Source organism: Notothenia rossii (genome assembly GCF_949606895.1).
Source record: "Notothenia rossii genome assembly, chromosome: 8".
Lineage (NCBI taxonomy): Eukaryota > Metazoa > Chordata > Actinopteri > Perciformes > Nototheniidae > Notothenia > Notothenia rossii.
The window spans coordinates 79856802-79879348 of record NC_136906.1 but is presented as its reverse complement, the minus strand read 5'-3'; the positions used below and the strand labels follow the sequence as shown (position 1 = coordinate 79879348).

The 22547-nt window shown below is 40.1% G+C and overlaps 2 protein-coding genes across 10 annotated transcripts; one reads left to right on the top strand and one right to left on the bottom strand.

Annotated features, from left to right (window-relative positions):
- Window positions 1-1432: 1432 nt before the first annotated feature.
- Window positions 1433-19130, bottom strand: LOC307015278 (uncharacterized protein). 9 transcript variants are annotated; one of them, XM_079643795.1, is made up of 8 exons: window positions 19019-19130; window positions 18067-18789; window positions 17892-17939; window positions 5532-5594; window positions 5285-5371; window positions 5161-5189; window positions 3735-3850; window positions 1433-1760 (listed from the first exon to the last, which is right to left on the bottom strand). In XM_079643795.1, exons 2-7 carry the CDS (start codon window positions 18296-18298, stop codon window positions 3773-3775), a joined length of 537 nt encoding a protein of 178 aa, XP_079499921.1. In that variant the 5' UTR covers window positions 18299-18789; window positions 19019-19130; the 3' UTR covers window positions 1433-1760; window positions 3735-3772. The 9 variants fall into 9 exon arrangements, with proteins under 9 accessions (XP_079499921.1, XP_079499920.1, XP_079499923.1 ...); XM_079643794.1 differs by having other exon boundaries at window positions 1433-3850; XM_079643797.1 differs by having other exon boundaries at window positions 1433-3850; window positions 18079-18789.
- LOC307015271 (E3 SUMO-protein ligase ZBED1-like) lies at window positions 8923-11370 on the top strand. The gene is made up of 3 exons (XM_079643785.1): window positions 8923-10284; window positions 10460-10646; window positions 10794-11370. Exons 1-3 carry the CDS (start codon window positions 9782-9784, stop codon window positions 11265-11267), a joined length of 1164 nt encoding a protein of 387 aa, XP_079499911.1. The 5' UTR covers window positions 8923-9781; the 3' UTR covers window positions 11268-11370.
- Window positions 19131-22547: the final 3417 nt, after the last annotated feature.

The following is a 22547-nucleotide window of genomic DNA, read 5'->3' as shown; positions in this document are numbered from 1 at the left end:
TCGTCTTACAGCTGATTTTCCGTGTTAAGGGCTAAAGGAATGAGTTTTTCATAGGTTTGTGTGCAGGTCAATGGTCTGCAAAGGCTAACATCCCCTCCAGAGGAAATGTAAAGAGGTTTCTGAACATTAATGATGATGAGCAGATAAGCATCACACGTCATCATGTTTGTTCACACCCTGTAAGAACATAATTGGTCAGAATAATAACCGATATCCTTAGATGGCTTTGTGGGCAGTGCAGAGGGGAGAGAAAAAACTAAACAGAAGTTCACTCCTTGAAACTCTGAACGTCTGTTTTCTATTATAGTCAGATCTAAAGATAACGGTATGGACGGTTTTAATGTTGTCTCTCTGCTATTTTTGTAACTAGGCTCCATAGGTGTATAAAGAGAACTGTATACAGAGTGGGAGGCGTGACCTTGTTCATTGTTATGAGAGTTTGTCAGTGGCACATGAAGTCAAATTGGCCTGCCTCTCGAGAGCAAAAGCACCCGTATCTGGGCCAATAGAGAGTGCGCACATGCGTTTTACTTAAGCCCCACCTCCAATCTGCAGCTTCAAGGCCAATCTCGTCTCAGTCAAATGAATGGATTAAGCTTTTAGCACATTTAACATTTTTAGACCCTAGTGATTTAAAGAAGGGCTATAAAAGTGTTCGTACTGGGTAGTTGACTTCTTTTTTTTTTTTTAAAGGACCTTCAGATATACAGACGTCTCTTTCCCAATGTAAGTCAATGTGAAAAAGTATTTTGGGCCCAAGGACGTCATAGACTGACACAGAAGTTGTAGTACCACCTTTTGGCCACTACCAAGCATTTGTTTCACCGTCCGTCACACCTCCTGGGGGTTTGCTATGCTCATGCGGATGATTTAATTGAGGTCACAGTTCATGATATTACCAATGTTTCTGACATGTTGACTTTTGAAAGAAAGGGATTTGGGACACCTGAATAATAATAGTGGGAGATTTTACAAAGCTTGTGTGAGCTTGGGTGTAGTGGTATGTTGTAGACAAGAACACAATCAATCACACTATTGAATATTCTATGTGGTTGACTTTGTGAGCATATCCTCTTTTAAACTCTGAACGTCTCTTTTCTTAGTGTAGTCGTATTAAAACTGAAGGAATAGATATTATTCATTCTTTCAAACTAACATTTGTTTTAATTGTCACTAGTGGCTTTAATAATAATACATTGGATTTCTATAGACTTTTTCCTAACGCTCAAAGACGCTACATAAAATCAGGAACAGAAACAGTACAAAGGCTTTAGGCTTATTTTGTTACTAAGCACATACTGCTGTTTTTAAATGAAGGTCAAAGTTCATGACCTTACCATGTTTATGACTTGTTTACTAAAAAAAAGAAGAATTGAGGACACCTGAATAATGAAAGTGAGAGACATTACCAAACTGAGCTCTTGGGAGCATGTTCAAGGTTCAAGGCTTTTATTAGTCATACGTCCATAGCTACAGTGTAGTCATGGCGATTACAATATTAGGTCACAGGCTCCTCCAACAGTGCAACACAATAATACAGAAAAACTGAAAAAATTGTGCAAATAAATACAAAAATAGAAATATTAAAATAGTGCAAGTAAATGGTGAAATAGTGCAATAAGAGTCTAAATACAAAGTACATGTAAAGTTTGAAAACAAGAGTTTCAGGAAACGACCTTTGGGGAACTCCACATCCTTTGTCCATGCATCCTTTTGGTACCATTGAATTATTCTCCATCTTTAACCTGATTTGAAGCAAACTGGGAATGTGTGGGAAATGTAAACAAGAAACTTCTCTGGGTGATGTTACACAGAAATAACTAAAGTCCGGTTTGGTGTTGGACAGTAACAACAGTAACATCAACAAAGAGCTGTGTTAAATTCTGCATCCTGAATAATTCAGTTTGGAGAATTTAAGAAATCATATCTAATGCAATAAAGAAATAACCTTCCACACTGCATGAGTGAGTATTAGGAGCTTTTATTTACAGATTATATCATTCTCAGTTATAATATAGAATTAGTTTAGGCTGAAAGCTCATTCAAATCCTAACAATAAAATGTACAAAAACAAATTGATCTAATAACAAACATGTTTAAACAAATGCAATAAATGAAAAGCAATAATTGTTTTTGTGCACAAAGAGATTTAACAAAACAATAATTTAATCGTTCAAATGTCTAAGTAGAACAATATGTATAGTTACATTTTACAACAACAAAGAAAAACTTTCAGGATAATGTTACAAGTTTTTGGCTTTTTGAATAAACTATAATCAGTAATAATGAACAGACTCTATTGAAGCTGAAAGCTCATTGAAACCCAGACAACAGTGTGTGTGTGTGTGTGTGTGTGTGTGTATCCTAGCATTACTATACTTGTGGGGACCTATATCTGTTTACACAGTCACGTATGGGGACTCGCCTCCCTTATGGACAAAATGGAGGTCCCCAAGAGGGGAACCATTAATTTTAGGGTGAAGACTTGGTTAGGGTTAAGGTTAGGGTTAGGCATGTGTTGGTTAAGGTTAGAATAAGTCTCCAGGAAATGCATGTAAGTCAATGTAATGTCCCCTGAAGTGAAAAAAAACTTGGATAAAGCTTCAACTGGAAATACAAATTAATACAATCTTGTTATACTAATTGTTTTGAATGTGAGCCTTAAACGCCCCATGTCATGGCCATTTCTACTGATCATAGTTCCATTGTTGAGGTCTACTAGAATAGATCTACATTGTTCAATGTTCCAAACTCACATTGGTTTCTCAAACAGCATCTCTGTATAGTATGTGTATTCACTCTCTGTCCTACACGGCTTGTTGGAACTCCTGCACCCCCTCCCCTCCCTCTGATTGGTCAGCTCGCCCACTCTGTTCTGATGAGTCCATCACCGTTACAGCGGAACATCAGTGTTTATGTTTTACAAAGGCGTTTGTTAGCAATCAGGAAATGACACCAGTAAGGACAAACAGATGAGAATGCTGCGTGGGGTCTGGGTGCCGTGTTGGAGGGATGTTGGGGGGCTCGCTGCTCTGCCCTTTGAGGCTCGAGGAGCGGCCAGTGTGAGCTGGATTACTGGTGTCATTTCCTGGTTGCTGCGTGGGGTCTACGAGACAGCAAGACACGGCGGAACTCAGCCTGAACACACACACAGCCTGGGTGTAATGAAATCCGCGGAGCCGCAGCTGAGAAAATATAAGGTTGCGTGCGTGCGTGCGTGCGTGCGTGCGTGCGTGCGTGCGTGCGTGCGTGCGTGTGTGTAGCCGTTACGTCACTATACTCAGGAAGTAAACAATGGAAAAAGAGAGATCTCCAACGAGGCGTTCTGGGGCAGCATAGACAGGTCTTCTCTGTGTTAGAGTTTTACTCCCTACAGGGAGTACTTTGAGGGTTTGTGACTCTGCAGACCGTTCACATGCAGAACAACCTTCATAACACACAAGGGGACGGGTGATAACCAGAGAAGCATGACATGGGACCTTTAAACTGACGTTTTTCAACATTTAAGAAACTACTCTCGATTATGTCACAAGTGTTTGGCAATTTTCTTTAGTAGATTATTTAACTATCAATTATTTTTAAAGGACATAAAGTTAATTTAAACCCAGAGAAAGAAAAGTCAACGAAAAGTTTGAAAAAAACATAATGTTTTGTTTTTAAAGTTGAAGCCAATTTAGACTTACTTTTTACAACAAATAGGAAACGACCTAAAATGATGTCACTAGTTTCTTTACTTTTCTTTAGGAGTTCGTTTTGATGTTGAACTTGTTGATCAGTGGAGTCTGATGGAAGCAGAAGGTTCTCCAACGTTTTCATAGGTCACTACACCTTCATCTTCATCATTATGCACCTGTACACATAAACACAACACACTTGAGAAGCTGGTATCAAATGGAAGAAGTGAATCACCTCTTTTGCAGCAATCACTAACATAATAAATAATACATTAGTACTGTTTCATTGTTATTGTAAAGACTGAAATACTAATAACACAAGCGTTGATTATTCAGCAGGGCCGTGGGAAGTAGGGGTGCTGAGGGTGCTGCAGCACCCCCTGCTGGATGACAGGGGATCTGCACTTCCACAAGATATAATACTAATATAATACCAAAAAAAAGAATTTTCAGCCTTGATGTAACAACATTCATAATTAAGTCAAGATAACACCCTTTTCACCCCGGTTACATTTTCTATTTGCCCTGTACGATGGGCGCTGTAGTGATGAAAGTGGGGGATGTTGGCTTAGCAGGTGCCCGCAGCTCACAGCCAAAGTGAGAGAGATAGAGAGAGAGGGGGTGCACCGGTACCGGCAGGGATTGTTATTAGCTTCTGCTGTGCTAACGGATATAAGAAGCTGTTTCTACAATAATGTGGAGGGAGAGCTCTGTCCTGTCAGACTGAGAGGCTCAGTGAGGTAAAGGACTCTGAGTGTTTAGATATTTCACTTTAGTCTAAATTATCTCAGTGAGTCTCAAACGTATTGATCACAATCATGTAAAAAAATATTTCCAAGGCACTCCTTTATATTTATTAGGATAAATAAAAACAGGTTTGAAATCATTCCAATGTATACTATAGGACAGTAAACCAAAAATAGTGTTTAAAGTTGGAGAGATTTAAAAATATGCATAAATAAATAAATGTTAACTGGTAAAATAAGATATGAATGAACAACAAAATAAAATAAGTTACATTTATTTGTTATTGGCTATGGTAGGTTATTGGAAATGTTCACATACCTACTTATTTGATTAATAAAATGCAAACCGATCTTTTTCATATGGGTGTTTAGAGTTGTACCCTCTAGATCAGTCTCTAATTGGGCGCTCAAAGTCCACCAGATTGAAGCATTTTACTTTAAAATGTTAAAAAAATCTTCCCGGGGGGACCACCCCCGGACCCCCCGAAAGGATGTGAAGTCCAGCCCCCAATTAAAACATGTTATAATACTAAATAAATGTGAAGCCTTGTTATATAAGCTGTCCACCATGTCAATATGTTTCTCTTTTTGTAGTGTAGTGGTCTTTTGTAGAGGTTTTTCATTGCCAGCTAATATCTTGTCTATAGGGCAGCACATTGGTCAGAAGCAGCCCTGGTGTCATCCCCACAGCACCCCCCATTTGAAACATGTTCCCACGGCTATGTTATTCAGAAACTCACAGCATTATCATCCGTCTGTGCTCTGTTCCCTGAAAAGACAAGAAAGAGTAAACTTCAGTTTCAAGTCTCAATCCGGCTTCATCTAATACTCATTTAATAAAATGACTTCAGTGAATGTTCTCACCTTTAGCTCTCGTCCATATCGTGACCGTCACCACAATTATTATGAGCGATGCTAAACCGACAGACACGATGATGAACCTCAACCAATCTGGAACTCAGAGAAAAATCATTTTAAATATTTCGGCTGCAGCTTACTAGACCATTTCAAATCCTGTGCCTCAAAGAATTCACATTTCCTTAATATGTATTTGGTCTGACATTTACAATGTAGGCTGCATAAGGAGTCAGAGAGAGATGTTAGTCTTTACCTTGCCCTGGGGGATCATTATCCTTTTCTGGCGGGGGAATATTTCTCCCTCTTGGTGTGCTTCCTTTTGGTGAGGATGCAATTAAATCACAAAACACAACATAAGGTTAACACAACAAATGTAAGTTTATGTATTACGAAACTTACAACTTAAAATCATCAAATAAAGTTAAATGTACCCGTTTTCTGACCTGAGAACTGGGGTCCAGCATCACACAGCAGAGTTTCTCCAGTCTCAGTAACTGTCACGTTACATTTCAGAAAGTTTTGATCAAGATGAGAAGCAAATGTCACCCTGGATGCACAGGCAGCTGGTGTTATCAACACGTCACTCTGTTTACCCTCGTACGCCCACTCCACTGTGTGTTTACAGTCTTTGTATGTCAACACAGAGCAGAACAAAGTGATCATATCATTGTGTTTATCCTGAGGCACTGCAAATAGAGATACTGTGAGAGAAAGACAACAAGAGTTAAATTAACTTTATCTCTGTAATCATCATTATTGTAATGTTTCTGAGTATTGACAGTCTGAGAGGAAAACATTAAGAAGTAAATACTCACTGATAATAACAGACAGAAGAACAGGAGAGTCTGGACCTTGATGTTTTCCTTCTGATCTGAACTGTCTGCAGGTGTAACGACCAGCATCCCCAGGTGTGATATTTTTTAGAACCAGAGAACATTCTTCTGTAACGCTCAGTCTGTCTGATTTAGCTTTGGAAATCCCATTTGTACTTATCTTCCCAAGATTAATCTGCTCTATTGCTGCTTCACCTGAATGACTGTAGAGCCAGGTAGTACTGTTACATTTATCCTGAGGTTTTATCACATGTTCACAAGGCAAAGTGACACTATGTCCAGCTCTGACGGTGAGGGAGGAAGTCTGTCCAGTGACTGCTGTTAAAGATAAGAGAAAAGAAAACATAGAAAACAGTTTCTTTATAGTCATGTGATAGGATGATAACACATATAACTAACTTTATCAAATGTCCCTTCTCCAAGAATTCACTCATTACACTTTGTTCAAAACAAACACCAAACTTGGCCCTTTACTCAAATCAGTTTTAGTTATTGAAATACTTTCAGTAAAGTTCCTTTAGGTCATGTATGTGTTTGTCATCCTTACCTGTAAACTGAAGCAGCAGTATCACCACTAAAGTCCTATTAATCCGTCTGAATTCAACCATCGTGTCTCTGCGTCTCTGTCTCTGTCTCTCACGTCCTCAACTGACGTCTCTGAACTAATGACTCTGTAGAAGAGAGAAAGATGTACTTCCTGTTTTGAGTAAAGTGTCACTTCCTCTTTGTGACTTGAGTCCTTTTAGTAGTATTTGTATTTGATAGTATTTGCAAATTAAGAAGTAATTCTCAATGCAAAGAGACCACAAGGAGCAGAGTGAATACAAAGTGCACAGAAAATATTAACATTAGTACAACTTGCCTTCTGACTAACTTTGCTGAAACCTTCAGACACACTGATACATCCTGATAAGGAGAAAATAGGTTTTAGTATCTTTAATTCAATGTTTTTCTGCATGTCATTCGTTGTAATCATGATGTCCTAAAAATACAAGACGACTTTTCTTTTGAGGAAGTTTAGCTGCAGAAACATTTGTGCAAATATGGTGCTAAAATACAGCATTGCATCAAAAAAGAAGTGACGTTGACGGAGCACATTGATGCTCACGTGACTCAAACTCCCCGCCCACCAGCTCTGGACGCCCATGGTGCAATTTGGTCATAGAGGGGGAAATTACGAATGTTCTAGTGGCTTGAGAATCAGTCGTTTCTTGAAAGTGGCTCAGTGTTATTTCCTGAGAACTGATGGGGAAGTGTTTCTGTGAGAATGTGGGTAACAGCAGCAGCAGAGCTCTGGAGGTGTTACCCTCTGATGATGAGCAGATAAGCATCACACGTCATCATGTTTGTTCACACCCTGTAAGAACACAATTGGTCAGAATAATAACAATATCCTTAGATGGCTTTGTGGGCAGTGCAGAGGGGGAGAGAAAAAACTAAACAGAAGTTAACTCCTTGAAACTCTGAACGTCTGTTTTCTATTATAGTCAGATCTAAATTATGATATTTTTGTAACTAGGCTCCATAGGTGTATAAAGAGAACTGGATACAGAGTGGGAGGCGGGACCTTGTTCATCGTTATGAGAGTTTGTCAGTGGCACATGAAGTCAAATTGGCCTGCCTCTCGACAGCAAAAGTACCCGTATCTGGGCCAATAGAGAGAGCATATGCGTTTTACTTAAGCCCCGCCTCCAATCTGTAGCTTCAAGGCCAATCTCGTCTCAGTCAAATGAATGGAGAGGTTTAATAACTCTGGATTCAGCTTTTAGCACATTTTACAATTTTTAGACCCTAGTGATTTAAAGAAGGGCTATAGAAGTGTTCTTACTGGGTAGTTGATTTAGTTTGCACCCCTTATTTAAAAGTAAATGTTACAGTTGATATCATGACAAAAACATATTGGTTTAATATAATAGATGCATCTGGTGTTATATGAAAAATATACATAACAACAAATCCACTGTTCCACTCAAATGAACACACACACACACACACACACACACACACACACACACACACACACACACACACAAACACACACACACACACACACATACACACACACACACACACACACACACACACACACACACACACACACACACACACACACACACACACACAGATACAAAGACTACTGTGATGAGATCATTTCAGCTCAGCTTCAGTGTTTAATTGAGTCTTCATTGTCTTCTCAGAGTCCTCAAATCCACAGAGTGCCGTGCAGAGTGCATAGTGACCACCAGGGGGCGCCATCTGTCCCCACATTGTACACAGGACCCTGAACGCATGGTCTCTGGACACCAGGAAGAGTTGCATTGAAACACAGTTCACGCTGGACCATTAGAGATGGTACAATATTCAAATACTCATCATAGAATAGTGACGTTACGACCTGGAAACACTTCACGGTCACGGATCCCTTTCATCTGCACCATTGTCCTCATGTTGGATCTGATCAGAAGAAGGAAATCATATACATTTGAAGAGGAAGACGATTTGGATGTTTGCAGCTTTATTTAGTATGAGAGGAGTGAGGAGAGAGCACAGATACACAGCTGTTTGTTTTTTATATATAACAATCATGTCCTGACTTCCAGTGCGTTTGCTGTATAATATTTTACTTTGTTTATACTAGTGGTGGGCCGTTATCGGCGTTAACGTGCTGCGTTAACGTGAGACTCTTGTCGGCGATAAAAAAAAATATCGCCGTTAATTTATTCTCAAAGTTGGGTTGGGAGCTGGGTCTATACTACGCAAGCGATGATGACTTTCACCTTGATAATTTAGCGCGGATGTATACCTAGCCAAATTGCACTGTAGGGGGCGAGATCGAGTCTTTGACCTGTGTTTCTTCTACTGTCTATGGATCTGACCCCGGTCAAATCAGCCACATTAAACGTGACATGCTAACATGGATACAGCAGGTATGAAGCCGCCGGGTTTGCTTCAGGGGAAATTTATTTTTAAGAAGCTTCCCGATGGAAACCTCGACACAAATAAGGTTGTTTGCACCTTGTGCAATGCGGAATTAGTTTACTGTAGGAGTTCATCCAGTCTCAAGTACCACCTAAACGCAAAGCATCCCTTAGCTAATGCGGAAGATGCCGGGCCGAGCACTGATGTAGCGCGGGGGAAGACTCGTCGTCAAACAACTATGTTTGAGTGCAACCGAGGCAAGCCCGTCAGCACAGCTCTATCAGTCAAGCTAACTAGTCTCCTCGCTCAGTGGATTGCCACCAGCTGCAGGCCCATTAGCGTGGTTGAAGATGACGGGCTCGAGCTTCTTCTCCAGGCGGCCACAGGTGACCCATCTTACAAACTACCTGCGAGGCGAACTATCATGAGGAGAATACATGACCAGCACGCAGAAGAGAAAGCTACGAAAGTTGAGAAGATGGTAGAGACGAGGTCTGTAGCACTGACTGGGGACCATTGGACGTCCGTTAACAACGACAACTACCTCGGCGTTACAGTACACCTCATCGATGCCAGCTGGGAACTTCACTCCTTCGCTTTAGGTATGCTACGTTATGTCATTTTAAATTACATAATTTAATTTCGTAGCCTTTTAATTACCACCACGTTATGTTTGCTTCTTGATAATTGCTAGTTGTTTACTACTAGTAGTGAAATTATTCTAATTTACTTTGTCTGTCCGTTAGGTGTGATGAAAACAGAGGAGCGTCACTTTGCAGAAGCGTGTGCAAGGCAGTTCCTCGACGTCGCTAATCAGTGGGGGATAACTGACAAAATAAGCACTATTGGAACAGATAGCGCTCCTAATATGGTGGCAGCAGGGAGGATACTTCCATTCGAGCACTTGCCCTGTGTTGCGCATGTTGTACAGAGAGCTATTGTAGTGTCATTTCGGGAAGGTGGTTTTGATGGTGCACTGGCCAAGTGCCGTAAAGTGGTCGGACATTTCAAACACAGTCCGGCCAACTCAGACGAGCTAAATGTCCAACAATCCTCCCTTGGACAAGTTAAGGAGTCACTCGTGCAAGATGTTCCAACACGTTGGAATTCCACTCTTGAGATGATAAAGCGCGTGAGGCGCAACAGAGACGCACTGCACACAACGCTGTCGCTGCAGAAGCACAACCTGGCCCTCCCAACAAATGCGGATTATGAGAAGTTGGCAAAGCTAGAGAAACTGCTGGAGCCATGCAGGTATGGTCTAAAAAGATAGTGTGTTCATGAATTGGCATACAAGTTTTTAAATGTCACTTTGTATGTAAGAAACACCTGCCCTTAAATGTGTAATCTGAGTTAAATTAATCTGTCACTAATAATTTTTTTCTGTCTGTCTGTCTGTCTGTCTGTCTGTCTGTCTGTCTGTCTGTAGGTACATCACTGAGCTCCTTGGTGGAGATAAGTATGTATCCTGCTCTGTGGTTCTACCTGCCCTGTGCCACCTACAGCACGCGATGAACATCTCAGATGATGATCCTGCCTATATTGTGCGATTCAAGGCTGCCTTCATCAAGGACCTCAACCAGCGGAGGGAGAAAATAAACCTGGAATGGCTTAAGGTATGTCAGAGTGACCAGAAGATAACTACATTGTATGACCATAATAGACTGTAAAGCCAGATGAATAAGTCATGAAGAAATATGGAGGTTGGATTTGGAAAGTGACATTTTCATCAATCAATAATTATTATTTTTTATTCATCAAAGGTGGCGACTGCTCTAGATCCACGATTTAAGGACCTCAAGTGCTTGCCCAGAGCAGAGAGGGAGCCAGTGTGGGCAAAGCTAAGTGCGTTGATGAAGGGAGAAGAACCTGCTCTGCAGCCACTCAGGGAGGAGAACCCTGAGCCACCCAAGAAGAAAACAGCCCTGCTACTGATGGGATCCGACTCAGAATCAGATGAGGAGACACCAGAAGATAGTACAGTGGAGAGGTACAAGGTAGAGCCCAGTGCCAGTCTAGATCAGTGTCCACTGAAGTGGTGGTCAGAGCACACTGCTGTCTATGGTAAGATGGCCCAAATTGCCCGTAAATACTTGGGGACTCCTGCCACAACTGTCCCATGCGAGAGACTTTTTTCTTTAGCAGGCCATATTGTGCAGAAGAGGAGAGCTTGTTTGTCACCAGAAAATGTGAACAAACTGGTCTGCCTGAGTGACTGGTGGAAGAAGGAGAAATAGAGCTTTGACTGACACAAAGCTACTGACTGTAAACAGTTCATTACAACCTGTTATATAGGCCTACTGTTCAACTAAAAATAAACAGTTAATAAACACAAGTACATCTCATTGTCATTGATTTATTTTCATCACCAATTATCATAGAACAGCTTTCTCAAGCAGTTTGTGATGCATTTTGGAAACTGGAGATGAGCCCCTGGTCTAATGCACCACCTGGCTTGAGAAACCCGTTCTCAAAGACTTACTTTTAGTCATTATTTGGGTAGCACACATATTCTGAATGCCTTCGGCAGAATTCAAATGAGCCATTTTAATCTAGATTAATCTAGATTAATTCCAAGAATACAGTGAGATTAATCTAGATTAAAAAAATTAATCTATGCCCACCACTAGTTTATACGTTTGTCTTTTCTTTGCGTTTCATCGTTTTCTAATCGAGCAAACACCTCAAAGAAGCTGTAATCAATAAATAATGTACTCATGTAGCTGTGAAATTGTCTTTTTTCAAGCGTCCACCATCGTCTTACAGCTGATTTTCCGTGTTAAGGGCTAAAGGAATGAGTTTTTCATAGGTTTCTGTGCATGTCAATGGTCTGCAAAGGCTAACATCCCCTCCAGAGGAAATGTAAAGAGGTTTTTGAACATTAATGATGATGAGCAGATAAGCATCACACGTCATCATGTTTGTTCACACCCTGTAAGAACATCATTGGTCAGAATAATAACAATATCCTTAGATGGCTTTGTGGGCAGTGCAGAGGGGGAGAGAAAAAACTAAACAGAAGTTCACTCCTTGAAACTCTGAACGTCTGTTTTCTATTATAGTCAGATGTAAAGATAACGGTATGGACGGTTTTAATGTTGTCTCTCTGCTATTTTTGTAACTATGCTCCATAGGTGTATAAAGAGAACTGTATACAGAGTTGGAGGCGGGACCTTGTTCATTGTTATGAGAGTTTGTCAGTGGCACATGAAGTCAAATTGGCCTGCCTCTCGAGAGCAAAAGTACCCGTATCTGGGCCAATAGAGAGTGCGCACATGCGTTTTACTTAAGCCCCGCCTCCAATCTGCAGCTTCAAGGCCAACCTCGTCTCAGTCAAATGAATGGATTCAGCTTTTAGCACATTTAACATTTTTAGACCCTAGTGATTTAAAGAAGGGCTATAAAAGTGTTCGTACTGGGTAGTTGACTTTTTTTTTTTTTAACAGGATCTGCTGATATACAGACGTCTCTTTCCCAATGTAAGTCAATGTGAAAAAGTATTTTGGGCCCAAGGACGTCATGGACTGACACAGAAGTTGTAGTACCACCTTTTGGCCACTACCAAGCATTTGTTTCACCGTCCGTCACAATTCCTGGGGGTTTGCTATGCTCATGCGGATGATTTAATTGAGGTCACAGTTCATAATATTACCAATGTTCCTGACATGTTGACTTTTGAAAGAAAGGGATTTGGGACACCTGAATAATAATAGTGGGAGATTTTACAAAGCTTGTGTGAGCTTGGGTGTAGTGGTATGTTGTAGACAAGAACACACTATTGGATATTCTATGTGGTTGACTTTGTGAGCATATCCTCTTTTGAACTCTGAACGTCTCTTTTGTCAGAGTGTAGTCGTATTAAAACTTAAGGAATAGATATTATTAATTCTTTCAAACTAACATTTGTTTTAATTGTCACTAGTGGCTTTAATAATAATACATTGGATTTCTATAGACTTTTTCCTAACGCTCAAAGACGCCACATAAAATCAGGAACAGAAGGCTTTAGGCTTATTTTGTTACTAAGCACATACTGCTGTTTTTAAATAAAGGTCAAAGTTCATGACCTTACCATGTTTATGACTTGTTTACTAAAAAAAAGAAGAATTGAGGACACCTGAATAATGAAAGTGAGAGACATTACCAAACTGAGCTCTTGGGAGCATGTTCAAGGTTCAAGGCTTTTATTAGTCATACGTACATAGCTACAGTGTAGTCATGACGATTACAATATTAGGTCACAGGCTCCTCCAACAGTGCAACACAATAATACAGAAAAACAGAAAAAATTGTGCAAGTAAATACAAAAATAGAAATATTAAAATAGTTCAAGTAAATGGTGAAATAGTGCAATAAGAGTCTGAATACAAAGTACATGTAAAGTTTGAAAACAAGAGTTTCAGGAAACGACCTTTGGGGAACTCCACATCCTTTGTCCATGCATCCTTTTGGTACCATTGAATTATTCTCCATCTTTAACCTGATTTGAAGCAAACTGGGAATGTGTGGGAAATGTAAACAAGAAACTTCTCTGGATGATGTTACACAGAAATAACTAAAGTCCGGTTTGGTGTTGGACAGTAACAACAGTAACATCAACAAAGAGCTGTGTTAAATTCTGCATCCTGAATAATTCAGTTTGGAGAATTTAAGAAATCATATCTAATGCAATAAAGAAATAACCTTCCCCACTGCATGAGTGAGTATTAGGAACTTTTATTTACAGATTATATCATTCTCAGTTATAATATAGAATTAGTTTAGGCTGAAAGCTCATTCAAATCCTAACAATAAAATGTACAAAAACAAATTGATCTAATAACAAACATGTTTAAACAAATGCAATAAAGGAAAAGCAATAATTGTTTTTGTGCACAAAGAGATTTAACAAAACAATAATGTAATTGTTCAAATGTCTAAGTAGAACACTATGTATAGTTACATTTTACAACAACAAAGAAAAACTTTCAGGATAATGTTACACGTTTTTGGCTTTTTGATTAAACTATACTCAGTAATAATGAAGAGACTCTATTGAAGCTGAAAGCTCATTGAAAACCAGAAGACTGTGTGTGTGTGTGTGTGTGTGTGTGTGTGTGTGTGTGTGTGTGTGTGTGTGTGTGTGTGTGTGTGTGTGTATCCTAGCATTACTATACTTGTGGGGACCTATATCTGTTTACACAGTCACGTATGGGGACTCGCCTCCCTTATGGACAAAATGGAGGTCCCCAAGAGGGGAACCATTAATTTTAGGGTGAAGACTTGGTTAGGGTTAAGGTTAGGGTTAGGCATGTGTTGGTTAAGGTTAGAATAAGTCTCCAGGAAATGCATGTAAGTCAATGTAATGTCCCCTGAAGTGAAAAAAAACTTGGATAAAGCTTAAACTGGAAATACAAATTAATACAATCTTGTTATACTAATTGTTTTGAATGTGAGCCTTAAAGGTCCCATGACATGGCCATCTCTACTGATCATAGTTCCATTGTTGAGGTCTACTAGAATAGATTCACATTGTTCAATGTTCCAAACTCACATTGGTTTCTCATCCAGCATCTCTGTATAGTATGTGTATTCACTCTCTGTCCTACACGGCTTGTTTGAGCTCCTGCACCCCCCCCCCCCCCCCCTCCCTGTGAGCCCACTGTGCTCTGATTGGTCAGCTCGCCCACTCTGTTCTGATGAGTCCATCACCGTTACAGCGGAACATCAGTGTTTATGTTTTACAAAGGCGTTTGTTAGCAATCAGGAAATGACACCAGTAATGACAAACAGATGAGAATGCTGCGTGGGGTCTGGGTGCCGTGTTGGAGGGATGTTGGGGGGCTCGCTGCTCCGCCCTTTGAGGCTCGAGGAGCGGCCAGTGTGAGCTGGATTACTGGTGTCGTTTCCTGGTTGCTGCGTGGGGTCTGCGAGACAGCAAGACACGGCGGAACTCAGCCTGAACACACACACAGCCGGGGTGTAATGAAATCCGCGGAGCCGCAGCTGAGAAAATATAAGGTTGCGTGCGTGCGTGCGTGCGTGCGTGTGTGTGCGTGTGTGTGTGTGTGTGTGTGTGTGTGTGTAGCCGTTACGTCACTATACCCAGGAAGTAAACAATGGAAAAAGAGAAATGTCCAACGAGGCGTTCTGGGGCAGCATAGACAGGTCTTCTCTGTGTTAGAGTTTTACTCCCTACAGGGTGTACTTTGAGGGTTTGTGACTCTGCAGACCGTTTACATGCAGAACAACCTTCATAACACACAAGGGGACGGGTGATAACCGGAGAAGCATGACATGGGACCTTTAAACTGACGTTTTTCAACATTTAAGAAACTACTCTCGATTATGTCACAAGTTTTTGGCAATTTTCTTTAGTAGATTATTTAACTATCAATTATTTTTAAAGGACATAAAGTTAATTTAAACCCAGGGAAAGAAAAGTCAACGAAAAGTTGGAAAAAAACATAATGTTTTGTTTTTAAAGTTGAAGCCAATTTAGACTTACTTTTTACAACAAATAGGAAACGACCTAATATGATGTTACTAGTGTCTTTACTTTTCTTTATGAGTTTGTTTTGATGTTGAACTTGTTGATCAGTGGAGTCTGATGGAAGCAGAAGGTTCTCCAACGTTTTCATAGGTCACTACACCTTCATCTTCATCATTATGCACCTGTACACATAAACACAACACACTTGAGAAGCTGGTATCAAATGGAAGAAGTGAATCACCTCTTTTGCAGCAATCACTAACATAATAAATAATACATTAGTACTGTTTCATTGTTATTGTAAAGACTGAAATACTAATAACACAAGCGTTTCATTATTCAGCAGGGCCGTGGGAAGTAGGGGTGCTGAGGGTGCTGCAGCACCCCCTGGTGGAGGACAGGGGATCTGCACTTCTACAAGATATAATATTAATATAATACCAAAAAAAAAGAGTTTTCAGCCTTGATGTAACAACATTCATAATTAAGTAAAGATAACACCCTTTTCACCCCGGTTACATTTTCCATTTGCCCTGTATGATGGGCGCTGTAGTGATGAAAGTGGGGGATGTTGGCTTATCAGGCGCCCGCTCACAGCCAGCGTGAGAGAGAGAGAGAGAGGGGGTGCACTGGTACCGGCGGGGATTGTTATTAGCTTCTGCTGCGCTAACGGATATAAGAAGCTGTTTCTACAATAATGTGGAGGGAGAGTTCTGTCCTGTCAGACTGAGAGGCTCAGTGAGGTAAAGGACTCTGAGGTTTAGATATTTCACTTTAGTCTAAGTTATCTCAGTGGGTCTCAAACGTATTGATCACAATCATGTAAAAAAATATTTCCAAGGCACTCCTTTATAATTATTAGGATAAATAAAAACAGGTTTGAAATCATTCCAATGTATACTATAGGACAGTAAACCAAAAATATCATTTAAAACTGGAGAGATTTAAAAATATGCATAAATAAATAAATGTTAACTGGTAAAATAAGAAATGAATGAACAACAAAAATAAAATAAGTTACATTTATTTGTTATTGGCTATGGTAGGTTATTGGAAATGTTCACATACTTATTTGATTAATAAAATGCAAACCGATCTTTTTCATATGGGTATTTAGAGTTGTACCCCCTAGATCAGTCTCTAGTAATTGGGCGCTCAAAGTGCACCAGATTGAAGCATTTTACTTTAAAATGTTAAAAAAATCTTCCCTAAAGGATGTGAAGTCCAGCCCCCAATTAAAACATGTTATAATACTAAATACATTTGAAGCCTTGTTATATAAGCTGTGCACCATGTCAATATGTTTCTCTGTTTGTAGTGTATTGCTCTTTTGTAGAGGTTTTTCATTGCCAGCTAATATCTTGTCTATAGGGCAGCACATTGGTGAGAACCAGCCCTGGTGTCATCCCCACAGCACCCCCCATTTGAAACATGTTCCCACGGCTATGTTATTCAGAAACTCACAGCATTATCATCCGTCTGTGCTCTGTTCCCTGAAAAGACAAGAAAGAGTAAACTTCAGTTTCAAGTCTCAATCCGGCTTCATCTAATATTCATTTAATAAAATGACTTCAGTGAATGTTCTCACCTTTAGCTCTCGTCCATATCGTGACCGTCACCACAATTATTATGAGCGATGCTAAACCGACAGACACGATGATGAACCTCGACCAATCTGGAACTCAGAGAAAAATCATTTTAAATATTTTGGCTGCAGCTTACTAGACCATTTCAAATCCTGTGCCTCAAAGAATTCACATTTCCTTAATATTTATTTGGTCTGACATTTATAATGTAGGCTGCATAAGGAGTCAGAGAGAGATGTTAGTCTCTATCTAGTCCTGGGGGATCATTATCCTTTTCTGGCGGGGGAATATTTCTCCCTCTTGGTGTGCTTCCTTTTGGTGAGGATGCAATTATATCACAAAACACAACACAAGGTTAACACAACAAATGTAAGTTTATGTATTACGAAACTTAAAACTTAAAATGATCAAATAAAGTTAAATGAATAAAACGTTAATATTCAGAAAGCTCTTTATTGTTCTCACACTGCCTGTGCTGCAGCACCTCTTTTCACCCTCTGTCTGAAACCAGAGCCCAGTCTGCTCTGATTGGTTAGCTGGCCGGCTCTGTTGTGATTGGTCAACTGCTTAGAGATATACTGTACTTTATATATTCATATTAGAGTGTGTGTGTTTGTGTGTGTTTGTGTGTGTGTGTGTGTGTGTGTGTGTGTGTGTGTGTGTGTGTGTGTGTGTGTGTGTGTGTGTGTGTGTGTGTGTGTGTTGGAGTGAGTGAGTGAGTGAGTGAGTGAGTGAGTGAGTGAGTGAGTGAGTGAGTGAGTGAGTGAGTGAGTGAGTGAGAGAGAGAGCCGTAGAGTTACTACCTTTTGGACCGTTATCCTGGGGAATATTTCTCCCTGCTGGTGTGCTTCCTTTTGGTGAGGATTCAATGAAATCACAAAACACAACACAAGATAAACACATTTAAGTATGACGAGAATTAATGAGAGATAATAATGTAATCTTTAAACTTAAATGATCAAATAAAGTTAAATGTACCCGTTTTCTGACCTGAGGACTGGGGTCCAGCATCAAACAGCAGAGATTCTCCAGTCTCAGTATCTGTCACGTTACACTTCAGAAACTTTTGATCAAGATGAGAAGCAAATGTCACCCTGGATGCACAGGCTACTGGTCTTATCTCCACGTCATTCTGATTACCCTCGTACGCCCACTCCACTGTGTGTATACACTCTGTGTATGTCAACACAGCGCAGAACAAGATGATCATATCATTTTGTTTATCCTGAGTCACTGAAAATAGAGTTAATGTGAGAGAAAGACAACAAGAGTATAATTAACTTTATCACTGTAATCATCATTATTGTAATGTTTCTGAGTATTGACAGTCTGAGAGGAAAACATTAAGAAGTAAATACTCACTGATAATAACAGACAGAAGAACAGGAGAGTCTGGACCTTGTTGTTTTCCTCCTGATTTTGGAAACTGTCTGCAGGTGTAACGACCAGCATCCTCAGGTGTGACGTTTTTTAGAACCAGAGAACATTCTTCTGTAACGCTCAGTCTGTCTGATTTAGCTTTAGAAATCCCATTTGTACCTATCCGCCCAAGGTAAATCAGCTCTTTTGCTGCTTCACCTGAACGACTGTAGAGCCATACAGTACTGTTACATTTGTCCTGAGGTTTAATCACATGTTCACAAGGCAAAGTGACACTATGTCCAGCTCTGACGGTGAGGGAGGAAGTCTGTCCAGTGACTGCTGTTAAAGATAAGAGAAAATAAAACATAGAAAACAGTTTCTTTATAGTTATGTGATAGGATGATAATACATATAACTAACATGATCAAATGTCCCTTCTCCAAGAATTCACTCATTACACTTTGTTCAAAACAAACACCAAACTTGGCCCTTCACTCAAATCAGTTTTAGTTATTGAAATACTTTCAGTGAAGTTCCTTTAGGTCATGTATGTGTTTGTCATCCTTACCTGTAAACTGAAGCAGCAGTATCACCACTAAAGTCCTATTAATCCGTCTGAATTCAACCATTGTGTCTCTGCGTCTCTGTCTCTGTCTCTCACGACCTCAACTGACGTCTCTGAACTAATGACTCTGTAGAAGAGAGAAAGATGTACTTCCTGTTTTTAATAAAATGTCACTTCCTCTTTGTGACTTGAGTCCTTTTAGTAGTATTTGTATTTGATAGTATTAGCAAATTAAGAAGTAATTCTCAATGCAAAGGGAAATTGAAGAGACCACAAGGAGCAGAGTGAATACAAAGTGCACAGAAAATATTAACATTAGTACAACTTGCCTTCTGACTAACTTTGCTGAAACCTTCAGACACACTGATACATCCTGATAAGGAGAAAATAGGTTTTAGTATCTTTAATTCAATGTTTTTCTGCATGTCCTTTGTGGCAATCATGATGTCCTAAAAATACAAGACGACTTTTCTTTTGAGGAAGTTTAGTTGCAGAAACATTTGTGCAAATATGGTGCTAAAATACAGCATTACATCAAAAAAGAAGTGACGTTGACGGAGCACATTGATGCTCACGTGACTCAAACTCCCCGCCCACCAGCTCTGGACGCCCATGGTGCAATTTGGTCATAGAGGGGGAAATTACTAATGTTCTAGTGGCTTGAGAATCAGTCGTTTCTTGAAAGTGGCTCAATGTTATTTCCTGAGAACTGATGGGGAAGTGTTTCTGTGAGAATGTGGGTAACAGCAGCAGCAGAGCTCTGGAGGTCTTACCCTCTGATGATGAGCAGATAAGCATCACACGTCATCATGTTTGTTCACAACCTGTAAGAACACAATTGGTCAGAATAAAAACAATATCCTTAGATGGCTTTGTGGGCAGTGCAGAGGGGGAGAGAAAAAACTAAACAGAATTTCACTCCTTGAAACTCTGAAAGTCTGTTTTCTATTATAGTCAGATCTAAAGATAACGGTATGGACGGTTTTAATGTTGTCTCTCTGCTATTTTTGTAACTAGGCTCCATAGGTGTATAAAGAGAACTGGATACAGAGTGGGAGGCGGGACCTTGTTCATCGTTATGAGAGTTTGTCAGTGGCACATGAAGTCAAATTGGCCTGCCTCTCGACAGCAAAAGTACCCGTATCTGGGCCAATAGAGAGAGCATATGCATTTTACTTAAGCCCCGCCTCCAATCTGCAGCTTCAAGGCCATTCTCGTCTCAGTCAAATGAATGGAGAGGTTTAATAACTCTGGATTCAGCTTTTAGCACATTTGACAGTTTTTAGACCCTAGTGATTTAAAGAAGGGCTATACAAGTGTTCGTACTGGGTAGTTGATTTAGTTTGCACCCCTTATTTCAAAGTAAATGTTACAGTTGATATCATGACAAAAACATATTGGTTTAATATAATAGATGCATCTGGTGTTATATGAAAAATATACATTTCAACAAATCCACTGTTCCACTCAAATGAACACACACACACACACACACACACACACACACACACACACACACACACACACACACACACACACACACACACACACACACACACACACACACACACACACACACACACACACACACACACACACACACACACACACACACACACACACACACACACACACACACACATACACACAGATACAAAGGCTACTGTGATGAGATCATTTCAGCTCAGCTTCAGTGTTTAATTGAGTCTTCATTGTTTTCTCAGAGTCCTCAAATCCACAGAGTGCCGTGCAGAGTGCATAGTGACCACCAGGGGGCGCCATCTGTCCCCACATTGTACACAGGACCCTGAACGCATGGTCTCTGGATACCAGGAAGAGTTACATTGAACACAGTTCATGCTGGACCATTAGAGATTAAAAACTGACTGGTACAATATTCAAATACTCATCATAGAATAGTGACGTTACGACCTGGAAACACTTCACGGTCACGGATCCCTTTCATCTGCACCATTGTCCTCATGTTGGATCTGATCAGAAGAAGGAAATCATATACATTTGAAGAGGAAGACGATTTGGATGTTTGCAGCTTTATTTAGTATGAGAGGAGAGAGCACAGATACACAGCTGTTTGTTTTTTATATATAACAATCATGTCCTGACTTCCAGTGCGTTTGCTGTATAATATTTTACTTTGTTTATACGTTTGTCTTTTCTTTGCGTTTCATCGTTTTCTAATCGAGCAAACACCTCAAAGAAGCTGTAATCAATAAATAATGTACTCACGTAACTGTGAAATTGTCTTTTTTCAAGCGTCCACCATCGTCTTACAGCTGATTTTCCGTGTTAAGGGCTAAAGGAATGCGTTTTTCATAGGTTTGTGTGCATGTCAATGGTCTGCAAAGGCTAACATCCCCTCCAGAGGAAATGTAAAGAGGTTTCTGAACATTAAAGCATGTAAACAAGTCACAGTAGAGACACTACATACTGATATACACCTGAACATCAGCAGGAGAGGACTCTTTGAAGTAGAGACACTACATACTGATATACACCTGAACATCAGCAGGAGAGGACTCTTTAAAGTAGAGACACTACATACTGATATACACCTGAACATCAGCAGGAGAGGACTCTTTAAAGTAGAGACACTACATACTGATATACACCCGAACATCAGCAGGAGAGGACTCTTTAAAGTAGAGACACTAAATACTGATATACACCTGAACATCAGCAGGAGAGGACTCTTTAAAGTAGGGACACTACATACTGATATACACCTGAACATCAGCAGGAGAGGACTCTTTAAAGTAGGGACACTACATACTGATATACACCTGAACATCAGCAGGAGAGGACTCTTTAAAGTAGAGACACTACATACTGGTATACACCCGAACATCAGCAGGAGAGGACTCTTTAAAGTAGAGACACTAAATACTGATATACACCTGAACATCAGCAGGAGAGGACTCTTTAAAGTAGGGACACTACATACTGATATACACCTGAACATCAGCAGGAGAGGACTCTTTAAAGTAGAGACACTACACACTGATATACACCTGAACATCAGCAGGAGAGGACTCTTTAAAGTAGAGACACTAAATACTGATATACACCTGAATATCAGCAGGAGAGGACTCTTTAAAGTAGAAACACTAAATACTGATATACACCTGAACATCAGCAGGAGAGGACTCTTTAAAGTAGAGACACTAAATACTGATATACACCTGAACATCAGCAGGAGAGGACTCTTTAAAGTAGAGACACTACATATACTGATATCCACCTGAACATCAGCAGGAGAGGACTCTTTAAAGTAGAGACACTACATATACTGATATACACCTGAACATCAGCAGGAGAGGACTCTTTAAAGTAGAGACACTACATATACTGATATACACCTGAACATCAGCAGGAGAGGACTCTTTAAAGTAGAGACACTCTATACTGATATACACCTGAACATCAGCAGGAGAGGACTCTTTAAAGTAGAGACACTATATACTGATATACACCTGAACATCAGCAGGAGAGGACTCTTTAAAGTAGAGACACT

Excerpts from the sequence above, each read along its gene's own strand:
- LOC307015271 (XM_079643785.1), top strand. The coding sequence starts at position 9,782 with ATGAAAACAGAGGAGCGTCACTTTGCAGAAGCGTGTGCAAGGCAGTTC. Across the intron at positions 10,285-10,459 it reads AAACTGCTGGAGCCATGCAG|GTACATCACTGAGCTCCTTG; the intron begins GTATGGTCTAAA and ends GTCTGTCTGTAG. Across the intron at positions 10,647-10,793 it reads TAAACCTGGAATGGCTTAAG|GTGGCGACTGCTCTAGATCC; the intron begins GTATGTCAGAGT and ends TATTCATCAAAG.
- LOC307015278 (XM_079643794.1), bottom strand. The coding sequence starts at position 18,298 with ATGATCATCTTGTTCTGCGCTGTGTTGACATACACAGAGTGTATACAC. Across the intron at positions 17,940-18,066 it reads GTCCTCAGGTCAGAAAACGG|GAAGCACACCAGCAGGGAGA; the intron begins GTACATTTAACT and ends CCTCACCAAAAG. Across the intron at positions 5,595-17,891 it reads CCAGGATAACGGTCCAAAAG|GAAGCACACCAAGAGGGAGA; the intron begins GTAGTAACTCTA and ends CCTCACCAAAAG.